Source organism: Corvus brachyrhynchos, unplaced genomic scaffold (genome assembly GCF_000691975.1).
Source record: "Corvus brachyrhynchos isolate BGI_N302 unplaced genomic scaffold, ASM69197v1 scaffold114, whole genome shotgun sequence".
Classification (NCBI taxonomy): domain Eukaryota; kingdom Metazoa; phylum Chordata; class Aves; order Passeriformes; family Corvidae; genus Corvus; species Corvus brachyrhynchos.
The window spans coordinates 4,442,272-4,455,469 of record NW_008238337.1 but is presented as its reverse complement, the minus strand read 5'-3'; the positions used below and the strand labels follow the sequence as shown (position 1 = coordinate 4,455,469).

Genomic DNA, 13,198 nt, shown 5'->3' with positions numbered 1-13,198 from the left:
AGTTACTCCCAGGGGTTTTTAAAGCAATACTCAAAGGCAGTTTCTAACAAGAGGCAGCAATCAGGAGGGTGAATGACAGGAAAATTACTGCTCAAACCTTAATTGAAGTGAGATTTTTATAGAACTCCGAGTCCAAGGAGGGCAGTTCATCCACGGAGCTGTAGAAGACACTGTGGTGGTGCCCGAGGAGCTGACTCAGAAAGAAGGAAGCAAATGGTACATCCACAACTATTCCCTAGGGACAAGAAGAACACACAGGTAAGGCCCTGCCACACACTCGTGGTTGTGGCATCTTTGGCTACCTGCAAGGCAGATCTTGTGATGGGGAACAAGTGCAAAGAGCACTTTGCAAGGCACCAAAATCAGCCACAAACCCCACATCCTGTTAAAATCCATTCATTAGTAAGGCAGGTGTGAAAAGGCACCTGGGGAGCTCCATGTGTCCTTTAAAAGAACTGCCTTATGTGGTTTGAACTGAAAGAGGGGAAATTTAGTGAGATACATGGAAAAAATCCTTCCCTGGGAGGGTGGGGAGGCCCTGGCACAGGGTGCCCAGAGAAGCTGTGGCTGCCCCATCCCTGGAAGGGCCCAAGGCCAGGTTGGATGGGGCTTGGAGCAACCTGGGAGAGTGGAAGGGGTCCCTGCCAGTGGGAAGTGGATTGGACTAGAAAGTTCTCTTTCAACCCAAACCATTCTATCAGGGAGTCATTCTGTCATTCCAGTCTCCTCTTTGCCTCATGTCCCTTTAAGGTATCCACAAGTGGATGTTTGTAAGGTGTAACACCAAAAAACCAGGCTGGTGTCCCCCAGCACCACAAGGAATAAGTCAGGCATGTCCCAGGTTTTACCTCCAAGATTTTTTTTAATACATGCCTGAAGAAATCCCAGCCTGTTCCACTATCAGGATCTTTATCCAAGCCATTTTTCCAAACTCCTCTCTTCACTAACAGCCCCCCAAGCAGGACAGATGCTCTCAAAGGTCCCATCACTGACAATATCCCAGCCTGGTGCTTCTGGCTCACCTCATACACAGCCTTCCCAAGCATCTTCCCCACGAACTCAAAGAGCTGCAGGTAGTTCTCATGGATGTAGGATGTTGGAGATGGATACAGCCTCTCATCACCACTGGTGGTCTGCACAAAGAGATAAGAGATAAGAGCCCAGTGAGCCAGAATGGCTCTGCCTGCACAGGGTCACCTCAGATGGCACCTGTGTCCTACCTTGAACAGATTCAGTGCAGGGTCAAACACCTTTTTAATGATCTCTTCCAGGAACTCTTTGAAGACTCCATCTTGATCAATACCAGCCTCATCAACCCCCAGATCATTGACAAACTTCACCCTGATCACTCCCTTCATGGCGTTCTGGGAAAGCTGCCGGAGCTGCTCGTATCCATCCTACACAGAGCAGAAAATCCAGAGAACATTCCCAGAGGGAGACGTGAAACACCCACCCAGAGATCCAGCAGAGACAGGACAAAGGTACACAGAAATCTGCATTTGTCATTGAGCCTTGAGCTCAAAAACCCAGCATTTTCCAAGTCAGAATTCCAGGTTTGCAGCAGCCTGAGCTAAACAAGGGTCCAGCATTCTCCTGGAATGTCAGCTCTGGGAGTGGGTCCCTCAACACCCACAGAGAAAGTAAAAACACACCCCCCTGCCCTGTTTTTGTCAGGCCAGGGTGCTGCCCTGGGGGCTGGCTCGTGTCCCTCACCTCCAGCATGCGGGAGCGGCGGATGGTGATGTGCGTGACGTGAGGGGACGCCGAGCTCGTCTCCACCAGCCCCAGCTTCTCCTTCTCCTTTGTGACCATGTTCCGGAAGAGCAGCACCCTCTGCAAGAGGAAAACAAATGCAAGTCTCAATCCACAGGGATCCTGCAGTGCAGAAGGGATTTGGGAGGCTCCAGACACGCAGAAGTGCTGCTGGCTGTCCTGATCCCAGCTACGCCCTGGTGCCACTGTCACCCACTCACCCCACGCAGCTGCACACACAAATCAGTTCTGTCTCAACACAGAGATCAAGAGATTTGAAAGAAATACACTGGGAAGGGGTGAGGACACAAATCAGCTCTCTCTCAATGACAGAAATCAAGACATTTAGAGGAAATCTACTGGGGAAGGTGAGGGTGAATTATTCAGCTGGCATTTCAAAAGAAGCTCCGTGTCACAAAATGCTCCAGACACGTGTCCCTCCCACCCCAGGCCACCCAGGCCACTGATTCCCAGCCTCCATCCTCTACCCCCACCCCACTCACGTTCTTATGGGGAATGACGTGTGGGATGTACTGCAGCAGCAGCTGGGCTCGTTTCTTGTCCTTGTCCAACTCCTGGAAGAGCACGCTGGGTTTGAGGTCCCTTGACAAAGAAAGGCAGAGATTCAGAGATCCCTGAGGTGTGGGAGAGGGAACTGCTGGTAATGCTTCCAAAGATGACTGAAGTGCCCAGTGTACACACTAACAAGGTAAAAAGGGCCAGGAACACCCAAGCTTTTGGGTGCTGAGTCAGTTTTCAAAGCACCACCTAAACCTCCCACCACGGAAAAAAGCACAACACCAGGGGTGTCCTTAACTGCAAACACAGGCAGCAGTTCCCACCTCGATCCCACAGGTAGAATGTCACTAAGGAATCCCAAACCAGGCTCCCCAGAGCATGTGGAGCAGTGGGACAAAGCCGGAGCTGCCCAGGATTCCTGCCCTGGGCCACTCACTTGCGCAGCCAGTGATCCTCGGGAGCGAAGCGCCGGCGACAATCCCGCTCGTACAGCACCATGAGCCAGCCATGGACAGAGTGGAACAGCTCCAGGGTCTCCCCTCGGGCATTCTCTGCACAAAAGGAACAAGGCAGCAAAGTCCAGGCACCCTTGGCACCAGCAGGAGCCACACTTTGATCATCCTCCCCACAGTAGCAGCACTGGGGTGTTTTCCTGACCCACACGGCCTCCAGAGGGAAGGATTCTGTGCCTCTGGGAAGACAGAGAGTCTCTTCTTCAAACAGAGCTGATCAAAGCCATCTCATTTCACATCAGAACTGGACTATCTCAGCTCATTACCAGAGAGTTGAGCTGTACCCAAATTATACCAGCAGAGAGATCCACAGCAGATTCTACAGAGACCCGAGCAAGCTGCTCTGCCTGGTCACAGCACTGCCCTGCTCTTGTCCAACACATGGCCCAGCCTTGCAAACCTCATCTCTGCCAAAAACCATCTCTGCCCATCATGTCTGTTACACAAATCCTTACTGGAAATAGGGAAGTGCGCTGGATTTGGCACCAAGCATGATCGTGGCATCTGGACATCAAAAGACTGGGACATATTCCCACATTGTAGTGCTTTTTGTGCCAAGGAATAATTAGCAGAAGCTTCAAATTCCAAAATTAAGGTTCTAACAGTAACATCAACTCAAGCTACTAAAAGCACTCACCTACAATTCCATCCCAGATCATCTTAAACACAAAGGAATTCAGGAAAGAGGAGATGGTCACCAGCTCTTCCAGTTTGAATGAAATCTGCTCTTCGTAGACCTCGATGTCATCCAGAATCCTGTCAGAGCAAACAAATGCAAATGCACGAGTGTAAATTTAATTCCCTGCTGAAATTTTCATAAAGGCACATAATCCTTTAGCAGCAGCTCTTATTTCTATGACAACTGACACCCATGAGGATCTAAAGTCATAAACAACCAAACCTTATTTATGGATTTTGATTGAGAGCAGATCCTAACAGAAGATGGTATGAGAGGCTGAGATACAAGCAAAGTCAGTGTTTCAGCCTTAAAAGGACCTTTTCTATTCCCAAGAAAATTTTTGCCTCATTCAAGCTGAGAGAACTGTCTCTACTGACCAGCAAGGGCAAATTCTTCCACCCCCTTTTCCCATCTTTTGTGTTGTTTCTTTTCCTCCCACCCAGTTTTGTTACCAGCTGGAAGCAGCACACAGCTGAGGGGGAAAAGTCCTTTGGAAGCCCTTTATTTCTCTGGACTCAACCCCAAAAGCTTTACCCTGCTTACTTATCTTCATGGAACGACATAAAACCTTAAATGTTTCTCTTGAACCTGAAGGAACACAACAGCTCCATGTTCCAAACCCAGGGATCCCCATCCATGTGCTACCTACGTGATGAGGTGACGGGAGCAGTCACAGAAGAGCATCAACATGGCCAGCAGCCTCTTGGATTCCTCTGTGTCGTTGTTCAAACACTCCAAGAAGAGTTTTAACCCCCCCTGTGGTCCCAGCTCACAGATGAAAGCCCATAATTTGGGCAGCAGATCATCCAGGTAAGTGAGACCTAGGAAAATATAAAATGCACTCAGTAAAGCTCATTCTGCTGCTTGTGAAAGCTCAGACAGGTGAGACTTGAAGCTGAAAGAGCCTTTTGCAAAGCAGAAGAGGAACATGAGCATCCCATGTGGCTCCCAGGCCTGTCTGCACTAACAGGAGATGGACAATCACCAGGAAAGCAAAAACACCGCAGCTTTTAATGAGGCATTGTTTGCACATCTTAAAGGTTTCCCCCCAAATTCTTTTGCAGCTTTAGAAAAGAATGAATTCCTGTGATCCCACACTCACCTTAGGGATGAGAACACAACCAGGCTGCACCCATGGTCACCACAAAGCACCCAAAGCTCTGGACTCACTCCCTGCTCTACCAAAACAGTGCAGATCTCCTCCTCACCCCTTCCCAAGACAGGCAGTTTGTTCTCAAGATGTTTGAAAGCATTCAGTGTTCCCACCGGAGCAAGACTAATATTGCCAGGCTCCCCAAAAAACACTGACTCAGGCTGAAGGTTGAGAGGGAGTAAGCAAGGTTTCATGAGAGGAAAACTTGCTTTAATTTGTATTCTGGAGAGTTTGTGCTTGATCAAGTGGTGCTGAACATTATTGATCCCACGGATGACTCAGGATGGAACAAGCCTTCCCCAGCCAGTCAATAACCTGTTGGCAGTGATAAAACTCCCAACAAATCAACAGAAATAAGAAAATCTCTTTTGTTCTCTCCACTGGGAAGGATTTGAGCAGCACAGAGGTGCCCTGACCTGTGAGGATCTGCAGGCGGATCTGGGTGAGGGTGGTCAGGGTGGTTTGGTACAGGACACAGATGCTGCAAACCTTCTGCACCTCGGCAGAGTCCACGCGCTTCCCTCCCACCGGCTTCAGGATGTTCCGGACTGAGGCCGACTTCTGGAAAGCTCTCTTGAACAGGTCTGGTGGCAGAAACACAGGAGGAGTGCCAGAGGGCAGCATTAGATGGGATATTGGGAAGGAATCCTTCCCTGTGGGGGTGGGGAGGCCCTGGCACAGGTTGAGCCATCTCTGGAAGTGTCCAAGGCCAGGTTGGAGCAATCTGGGATAGTGGAAGGTGTCCCTGCCCTGGCCTCAGATGGACTTTAAGTTCCCTTCCAACCCAAACCACTCATGATCCATGGTCCTGACAGCAGCAAATAATGACTACAGGATCCAGTGTTATAGGCAACAGCTAGAAAATACCAGATTTACAGTTATCTCATCCCAAATCCTCTTCTGCAGGAACCACCACACCTCACAGGTGCAAGAGCCAGCTTCACCTTGCTTTCCACATGGGAAGCTGAGCTTCCATCTTCTCTTGGAAGTTCTAAGTTTTGCCAAAAGCACTTCAGCTACTTGAGAAAATGATGAAAAACTGCTAAAATAAGCAAATATTTTCCCAGCACCAAAGAAAGAGACTTGCCCCAGGTCACAGAAGCATTCCAAGGAGGAATTACAAATAGGAGAGATCACATCCCCACCTAAGCAGCAGCAGCTGCTGCAAGTAACTATTCAAAGCTTTTGGCGTAAGTGGAAAAGTCAAAACCCTGAGAGTGTGGGAGAGAGATCCATGTAAACACACACACACACAGAGACAAAAAAGCCCCACAACCCTCCAGAACTGACTTTTCATAGGAAGGCTGTTCTGGGGGGAGACTGGCTGTGCTGGCAGCTGCGCTATCTCCTGATTTTCCAGCAGTTTCTTGCTGAGCACATCACTGAAGAGGATACGGATCATGTGGACTCCCCAGAGGTGCTGCAGCTGCTTGGTCAGCAGGGGCATGGACTCGTTCAGCCTGGAAGACAGGGCAGGAGGGCAGCTTAGAAGGCAGCTTGGAATAAAACACCAGGCAGTGCTACTGATCCATTTAGCTCATAATCCAAATGGGAATATGCACCCACCCTACAGATGGTGCTCACAGGAAGAGCTGATGTGTCAGTGTACCAGTATGGCCACTGGTCACCAGTTTAACTGCACTCCATGAGTTTCCCCATGGAATAGTCTGTGTAGGAATGCTACAGTTTATTGTGCAGCTAGAACCCGAAATATCTGAGGAATCATTCCCACTGCTCGTCTCGAAACATAAAACACTTTGCAACATATAAAAAAATTTAAAAATTAAAAGGAGAGGCTTCATCATCTCTCCCCACTGAGGTCCTTCCCACTCACCCATAATCCACAGTCTGTGAGAACCATCCCAGCACAGGGTGCCAGTGGGTGAGGTTGGATTTCTTCTGGGACACGTACTTCTGGCAGTAGGAGAGCATGTGGATGAGCACCCCCACAAAATGAGCTGTCTCCTCCTCCAGCACCTGGTCATTCAGGGAGCCCAGGAACACCAGATTGCCTGGAGGAAGGACCAGCACAGCAAGGCTTAAGGAGGAACAAATGCTGCGGGACACGGGTTACAGTGAAGTGAATCCTTTCCCAGTCCCAGGGATTTGTGTCAGTAATGATCTCCGAGCAGGAAGCCATTTCCAGCACACATCAACCCCTGAGGTGACATGTCCTTTTGGCCACCTCCCCACCAACACCTTCTACAAACTCCTAAAGGCTCCAATCCATGGTTATCCCAGAGCTCCAACCGGTCACCTTGTTACTTCTGCAGAAATGTGAATTTAAATATTTCAGCAGCATTTAGGGCCAGTTAGGGGAGGGAGATCCAAGTCTGCCACACTCCAAGGCTTGCTCAGAGTCCAAGTGAAAAGCTGGCAGAGATGATGCTTCACAGTTCAGCATGACATGGATACAAGAGCAAATCTCTGGCCCTTCCTCCCTTTGCAAATGTCTTAAACCTCGCTTGTAACGTCCCCAAATCCATCTCAGTTATTATTTAGAAAATAAATTGTTATCGAAATAACAATTAAAAATGATGAGTTGGAGGCAGCTCTGCCCCATGGAAAAAGAAGATCTGACTCCAGACTGTTTTCCAAACTCAACAGAAGTGTTGGAGGTGCTCACCCAGCAAGCAGAGAGTGTGACTGCCCTCCAGGCACACGCAGACATCCCGGCACTGGGATTCTCGGCTCAGAAACAGGATGAACTTCCGGAAGAGCTCGTGGGATTCAATCACTGCCAGGCGCTGGAAGACAGGATGGAAGTGCCAGTGAGGCTGGGAAGCACCACATTCCCACACCTGATCTGCCAGCAGCACTTGGCATTGGCTTTTCTTCCCAAATAAAGCAGCAAGTTGAGGCTGTTGCCCCACGGAGTGTTTGACACGGAGCTGGGCTGGGAAATGAAACCCCTGGCAGGTGAACAGGTCATGCTGGAGCTGGAGCCAGACCTTTGCAATGCTCTGTCTGCAAGAACACAGCATTTGTCTGTTTGGCACAAAACCTGCCTGTCTGCACCAAGCAGATTGAATTGGATTAGTGGGTACCCCACAGAGCCTCTGCCACCCAACAGGGTGATTCTGGCTTTGGCTCTGTCTATGGTTACGGAAATGGAAGAGCAAGGACATGAAAAATTCAAGCTGTGGGTGATATATGCCTTTATTATTTATTTATTTAGGTATTTTAGGGCAGTTCAGCCCATCATCCCACTGGTGTTAATCACTTCTGCATTAGAAATCCAGAGTATGTGTAAGGCTTTCACAACAGAGAGGTGAAACTGGCAAAGAGAGAAATGCCAAAGCTCTGTTCCAAGAGCTGATAAAATGGAATAATAAGTGTCCTGGTGTGATAATCAGCAGATTGCTGGTCCTCTGAGATCAGCCACTTACCTCAGGGGTGAGAGTAGCAAGGTGAGTCATTATAGCAGGCACAGACATGACATGGATCAGGAAGGACCTCAGCAGATTGTCTGAGAACTGTGCAGCAACCACAGGGCTACAGAGAGAGAGAGAGACACTTCAGAGCTCAACCTGACCTGGGAAAGCAACACAGCCTCCAACTGAGCCATCCAGAACTGGATCCTGGGAATTCCCTCAGCAAGAACCACACACACATGGAATGGGTTGGCTTGGAAGGGAACTTAAAGCTCAGCTCATCCCATCCCACCCCCCTGCCATGGGCAGGGGACACCTTCCACCAGACCAGGTTGCTCCAAGCCCTTTCCAACCTGGCTTTGAAGCATCCCAGGGAAAAGATCATCCACTCACACTTCTGTTCTCAGAGCAAGCTCACCCTGAACTGAACTGCATCCTCAAGTTTAAGCTCATACTAATTCCTGACTTAAAGCCACTCTGATCTGAAAAAGGACGACAGCAAAGCGAGCCATTTGCCTAAAGCAACTTCTTTCCTCAGGGTGATATTCTCAGTGGCACAAAAACACTGAAAGAATGAGAAGTCCTAAAAAAAACCAACAAAACACAAAAAAAGACAAGTTTGGCTGCAAATCCCCCCAGGCAGCTGCAGCTGACTCACCGCAAGGCAAGCGAGAAGATGGCAGTTAAGGAGCCTTTGGACAGGGAAGGTCTGGATCTTGCCAAGCCATTAGTTAGCAAAATCTGGAACCAAAAAAAGGAATCAAAATATAAAAACCCTGTAGTACTCAGAAAAACAAAAAAATACTATTACTCCTGAAAGACACGAAGTTTATTTAATGCAGAGAAAAAGAACATCAGAGCAGCCTAAAATCCAGTTCTTACAAGTTATTTGGCAGAACTAGAAGGGCTTCAGGTTCATAATGGCAGAAGAGAGAAACTGCAATGAAATCAGACACTCTGAAGGACTTATTTCCCTAGAACCTGTGCTCACAGGCTTTAAAAATTAACAGGCAAGGCTCGGAGTTTGGTAATGTAATTCTTATTTAAAAGATTCATTACATCAGTTCCTTTCCCCAGCAGAGCAGCAAACAAACCCAACCCCTACAATGTGGCAGCTGCAAAGTTTGGGAGAATTATTTAGGACTTGGCCCTGTGCTTCTCATGATGAGGTGAATAAGCAGGATTCGGGCTCAGCAGCAGTGACAGAAGGGGAAGGGTGGATTTGGTCTCAGGTGGGAATACTCTGCTTTACTGGAGAAACTTGAGAGACTTGACTTTGCTTGAGAAAAAATACAATCATACCCAAATCACCGGCAGCTCCTCCCTGAGACCCCAGCACGGATCCAAAGAGCTGCTCAGGAAAGGGGCACAGGCAGGGCAGGGGCTGCTTTGGGTAAAGCCAGGACTGTGGCAGCTCAGACTGACCTGCAGCACGGAGTAGAAGCCCTTCTGGTTCAGGTGGCCCATGATGTTGGCACAGATGTGGTTCATGGCAGGTCTCAGGGTTTCACCTTTGGGTTAAAGCACTGACGTCACCCCAACAGCACCACAGCCCCACTCTGACTCCCCCACACGAAGGTTTGTCACTGCACAAGCCTTCCTGGCACAAATCCTCGTCCTTCTACACAAACCCATCATTTTGGCAGCATTTCACACTGTCTTGTTTAGGCTTTAAGGGTCTCGTTTCCTCCTAATACTTGTCTGCCTTTTCTACATCTATTTCCTACAAAACCCCAGAGCTGAGAGCACATTCCCTTATCCTCTGAATGTTTCTTGTGTGGGAGGTTCTGGAATATTACAAAAATGCTGTAACAACTGTTGGTGTCCTAAGGGAAACAGCCTAATCCCAAGGGGAACAGCTTAATCCCAAGGGAAGCCTTGCTTTGTGCAAAAGCAGGAGCAGAATGAATCTTTGTGGCAACCAAGGTGCAGAAACAGAATCCCTGAATGGTTTGGGTTGGAAGGAATGTTAAGGATCACCCCACTCCACCCCATTCCATGGGCAGGGCCTCCTTCCACTATCCCAGGCAGCTCCAAGCCCCGTCCAACCTTGGACACTTCCAGGGATGGAGCAGCCACAGCTTCTGTGGGAACTTGTGCCAGGGCAATATTCAGTAGATTTGAACACCAAGTCCCAACTCAGTGACTTAAACACTTGGATGCACCAACCTTTTCCCCGGAGGATTTTCCAGGTGGAAGTGTCTGTGAAGGTGACCAGCATTGTGAGGTGCAAGTTCACCAGCCTGGAGTCCTGCAGGATATCAGGCTGGGATGACAAACAGCAGGGTTAACAAATCCACTGAGCCTTGTGCCACCTGCTAAATGCAGGGAGAGAAAACACAAAAATAGTCCTTACCTTGAGCTGCTTGAGGAACTCACAGCAAAACCACAGGATGTCTTTGATCTGCTTGATCCAGAGGAGTGTGAGGTCCTTGGAGAGTGCCAGTGACACGTACCACACCTGAAGGAGGGTGGATACACAGAGGGATCAGGGTTTGTGCTGCTGCTGGGCAGAGTTTGGGAACTGAAGCCAGCAGTGGGACCAAGATGCTTCTCTCCCCAACTTCCCTGGTCAAAGCACATCACCCACCCCAGAAATCAAGTGTCCTTTAACTCCCGTGGCTCTACAGAGTAGAAATATCCCAGAAATACTAAAGGACTTGTCCAGACTTTCCCTGTGAAATCTCCACAGTGCTCAGGGGCTTCTGAAAGCTAAAAATTACTTCTTACCAAGGTAAATCCCCACACAGAGAGTTAAAAATAACCACCAACCCCTGCCCACTCCAAACCAACCCCCCCTGCTGACCTTGGGCTCGTTCTCCACATCCATGCTGTTCAGGATACAACGGCACAGCTTTTCAAACCTCTGGGAAAATCCAAAGGTGGGATTAGTTCTAACTACAGGAAGGGCTGTTCCAGAAAAGCACGAGGAACAGCTCAGCAGAGGGAGCAAGATCCCTGTCCCAAACAGCAAATGTTCCCAACACATTCCCTACAGGAATCCCAGGGGCTCCTTCCCTGGGAGCACATCACGTCACGCTGCTGCTGCTGTGCAGAATTCCCTCCTTGGGAACACAGGGATGTTTCTGGATGCTGTACTCACAGGAAACTGCATTTGAGCACAGATATCCATGGGACAGAGATTAAAAAACCCCCCATTGCTGCTGCCATTGGAACACAGCTTCCCATTTTCCAACTGATTTCCTTCCAGTCAGCCCTCACAGTTTCCCAGGGCAAAGATCATCATTTCAGGGCTTCACTCTGAACCCACGAGTTCAGGGCATGGTGAGAAAAGCTGCTGGGATACAAACAGCCTTCCCTGTGCCAGCACAGATCCCTGGCAGCTGCCCCAGAGTAGCTGCCTGGGGCACTGGGGTGTGCCAAAATCCCCAGGCACTGCTCAGCTCCTGCAGCTGGCACAGTCACCAGGAAAAGCATCCATTAAAGGATGCCCCAAATACAGAACCACTCCTGAAAAAGTCAAGGCTTCTTCTGTTTCATTCCTACAGGGAGATCCCTTCAGGAGGGGCCAGGATACAGAGAGAGCATTGCTGAAAGCAGAATATATTGCAGGAACCTCCAAGATCACTGGGTAAGGAACTAAACATATTTAACCTGTCCCCAAAAGCAGAGCAGGATTTCAGGGTAGTGTCCTCACCTCCTTGTCCTCCTTGGGATTGAACACAAACAGCAGCTTCCTGGCAATTCTGAACACAGACAGGGCACTTCTCTTACTTGAGCCACATTCATTTGTCCCAAAGAAATCCTCCACCTCTCTCCTACCAAAGAGGGAAAAACAAGGAGTCAAAAAGCAATCATGGAGCAAAGGCAGAATTCCCTCCCTGAAGGGGTCCACGAGGAAGATGGAGAGAAACTTTTTACAAGGGTCTGGAATGACAGGAAAAGGGGGAATGGACTCAAACTGACACAGGACAGGGTTAGATGGGATATTGGGAAAAAATCCTTCCCTGTGAGGGTGGAAGAAGAAGCAGCTGTGAGAAGTTGTGGCTGGAAGTGCCCAAGGCCAAGTTGGACGAGGCTTGGACAACCTGGGCTAGTGGGAGGTGCCCCTGCCCTTAGCAGAGGTTTGGAATGAGATGAGCTTTAAGGTCCCTTCCAAGCCCACCCATTCCACGACTCCATGAATCCCACACACCTGATCTCCCTCTGCAGGCGGCATCGACACAGGAACCTCCTGACCAGAGCCTGGAGCTGGACTGCAGCTCTCTCCCTCTCCTTGAGCTCCCGCCGCTCCTCCCGCGCCTGCCGGGCCTTGTCCAGGAACTGAGCCCTGGACGACTGGCTGGCACTGAACATGGCTGGAACCTCTCAGGGAGCAAAGGATCCTTGCAGCAAACACCTGGAAAACCGGGAGCAGAGTGGAGAAAACACCCAGGGAAGGGCAGTTCTTGTCTGCCTGCAGGGGAAGGGAGAATCCGACAGCAGAGGGAAAAGTGGGAATAAAAAAAACCCCCAGTGACTGTCACGGGGCTGCAGCAGGGACACAAAAACGCTGAGAGGGAATCCTTCCAGCACAGCCCACAGTCTGCTGCAGGCTGGGAGATTTTAAGCGGAAAAATAAACAAATCAGTGGTTTTGACATTGTGCTCCACTTCCTGCACTCCACCTCCCCTCTCCAGCCTCTGCTCTTTCCTTGGAGACAGATAAGAACAACTCCCCGGCCAGGGCCAGGAGGCAAAGGGCACAAGGGGCACTGGTTTGTTGCCACTCAGCAGATAAAACACCCAGAGTCAACCAGAGCTTTATAAATAGTAACAAGGAACTCACCTGAGGGGTCACTTCTTCAGGGGAAGCGTGTGATGCTCATTTACACACGCACATGATCCCCATCCCGAGGCTTGGGGCAGCTCCTGCATGAACAAGCACATTCCCTGCTTGGCTGATCTGGGGATTCACACCTTCCCTCTGCAGTTCCAAGTCCCTTGAACCCCACTGACCCCTCGCTGCACCCGCAAGGAAAACGGTAAGGGGAAGGAAGAAGCAGCACCGCGGCTCGGCGGCGGTCACCAGCACAGGCAGCTGGGGGGGAGGGATAACTCCATGTGTGACAACACGGAGGGACAAAGCGCTCCGGGGTCCCCGGGACCGGAGCAGGTGCCATCCCCGAGTAGGGCGGGCAGGACCTGAGAGCCACCCACAGCCCTCCAGCTGGGCTGCCCCTCCCGGGACTCGCCTAAGCCACGAGCAA

At 49.9% G+C, this 13,198-nt stretch overlaps 1 protein-coding gene across 2 annotated transcripts in view; it reads right to left on the bottom strand.

Moving 5' to 3' along the window:
• UBE3B (ubiquitin protein ligase E3B) overlaps window positions 1-12,916 on the bottom strand; it is a 20,356-nt gene extending 7,440 nt beyond the window's left edge. Inside the window, exons 1-21 of one of the 2 annotated variants that reach the window (XM_017734883.1) lie at window positions 12,778-12,916; window positions 12,146-12,349; window positions 11,648-11,768; window positions 10,796-10,855; window positions 10,346-10,450; window positions 10,159-10,255; window positions 9,415-9,500; window positions 8,648-8,730; window positions 8,005-8,110; window positions 7,242-7,362; window positions 6,450-6,627; window positions 5,906-6,075; window positions 5,032-5,199; window positions 4,112-4,283; window positions 3,421-3,539; window positions 2,708-2,822; window positions 2,256-2,355; window positions 1,714-1,833; window positions 1,221-1,397; window positions 1,023-1,133; window positions 98-235 (exon numbers count right to left, since the gene is read on the bottom strand). In XM_017734883.1, the coding sequence (XP_017590372.1) occupies window positions 98-235; window positions 1,023-1,133; window positions 1,221-1,397; window positions 1,714-1,833; window positions 2,256-2,355; window positions 2,708-2,822; window positions 3,421-3,539; window positions 4,112-4,283; window positions 5,032-5,199; window positions 5,906-6,075; window positions 6,450-6,627; window positions 7,242-7,362; window positions 8,005-8,110; window positions 8,648-8,730; window positions 9,415-9,500; window positions 10,159-10,255; window positions 10,346-10,450; window positions 10,796-10,855; window positions 11,648-11,768; window positions 12,146-12,306 (2,508 nt within the window). In that variant the 5' untranslated portion in view covers window positions 12,307-12,349; window positions 12,778-12,916. The remainder of the gene's footprint in view (window positions 1-97; window positions 236-1,022; window positions 1,134-1,220; window positions 1,398-1,713; window positions 1,834-2,255; window positions 2,356-2,707; window positions 2,823-3,420; window positions 3,540-4,111; window positions 4,284-5,031; window positions 5,200-5,905; window positions 6,076-6,449; window positions 6,628-7,241; window positions 7,363-8,004; window positions 8,111-8,647; window positions 8,731-9,414; window positions 9,501-10,158; window positions 10,256-10,345; window positions 10,451-10,795; window positions 10,856-11,647; window positions 11,769-12,145; window positions 12,350-12,777) is intronic. The other variant, XM_008634073.2, reaches the window with a different exon arrangement.
• Window positions 12,917-13,198: the final 282 nt, after the last annotated feature.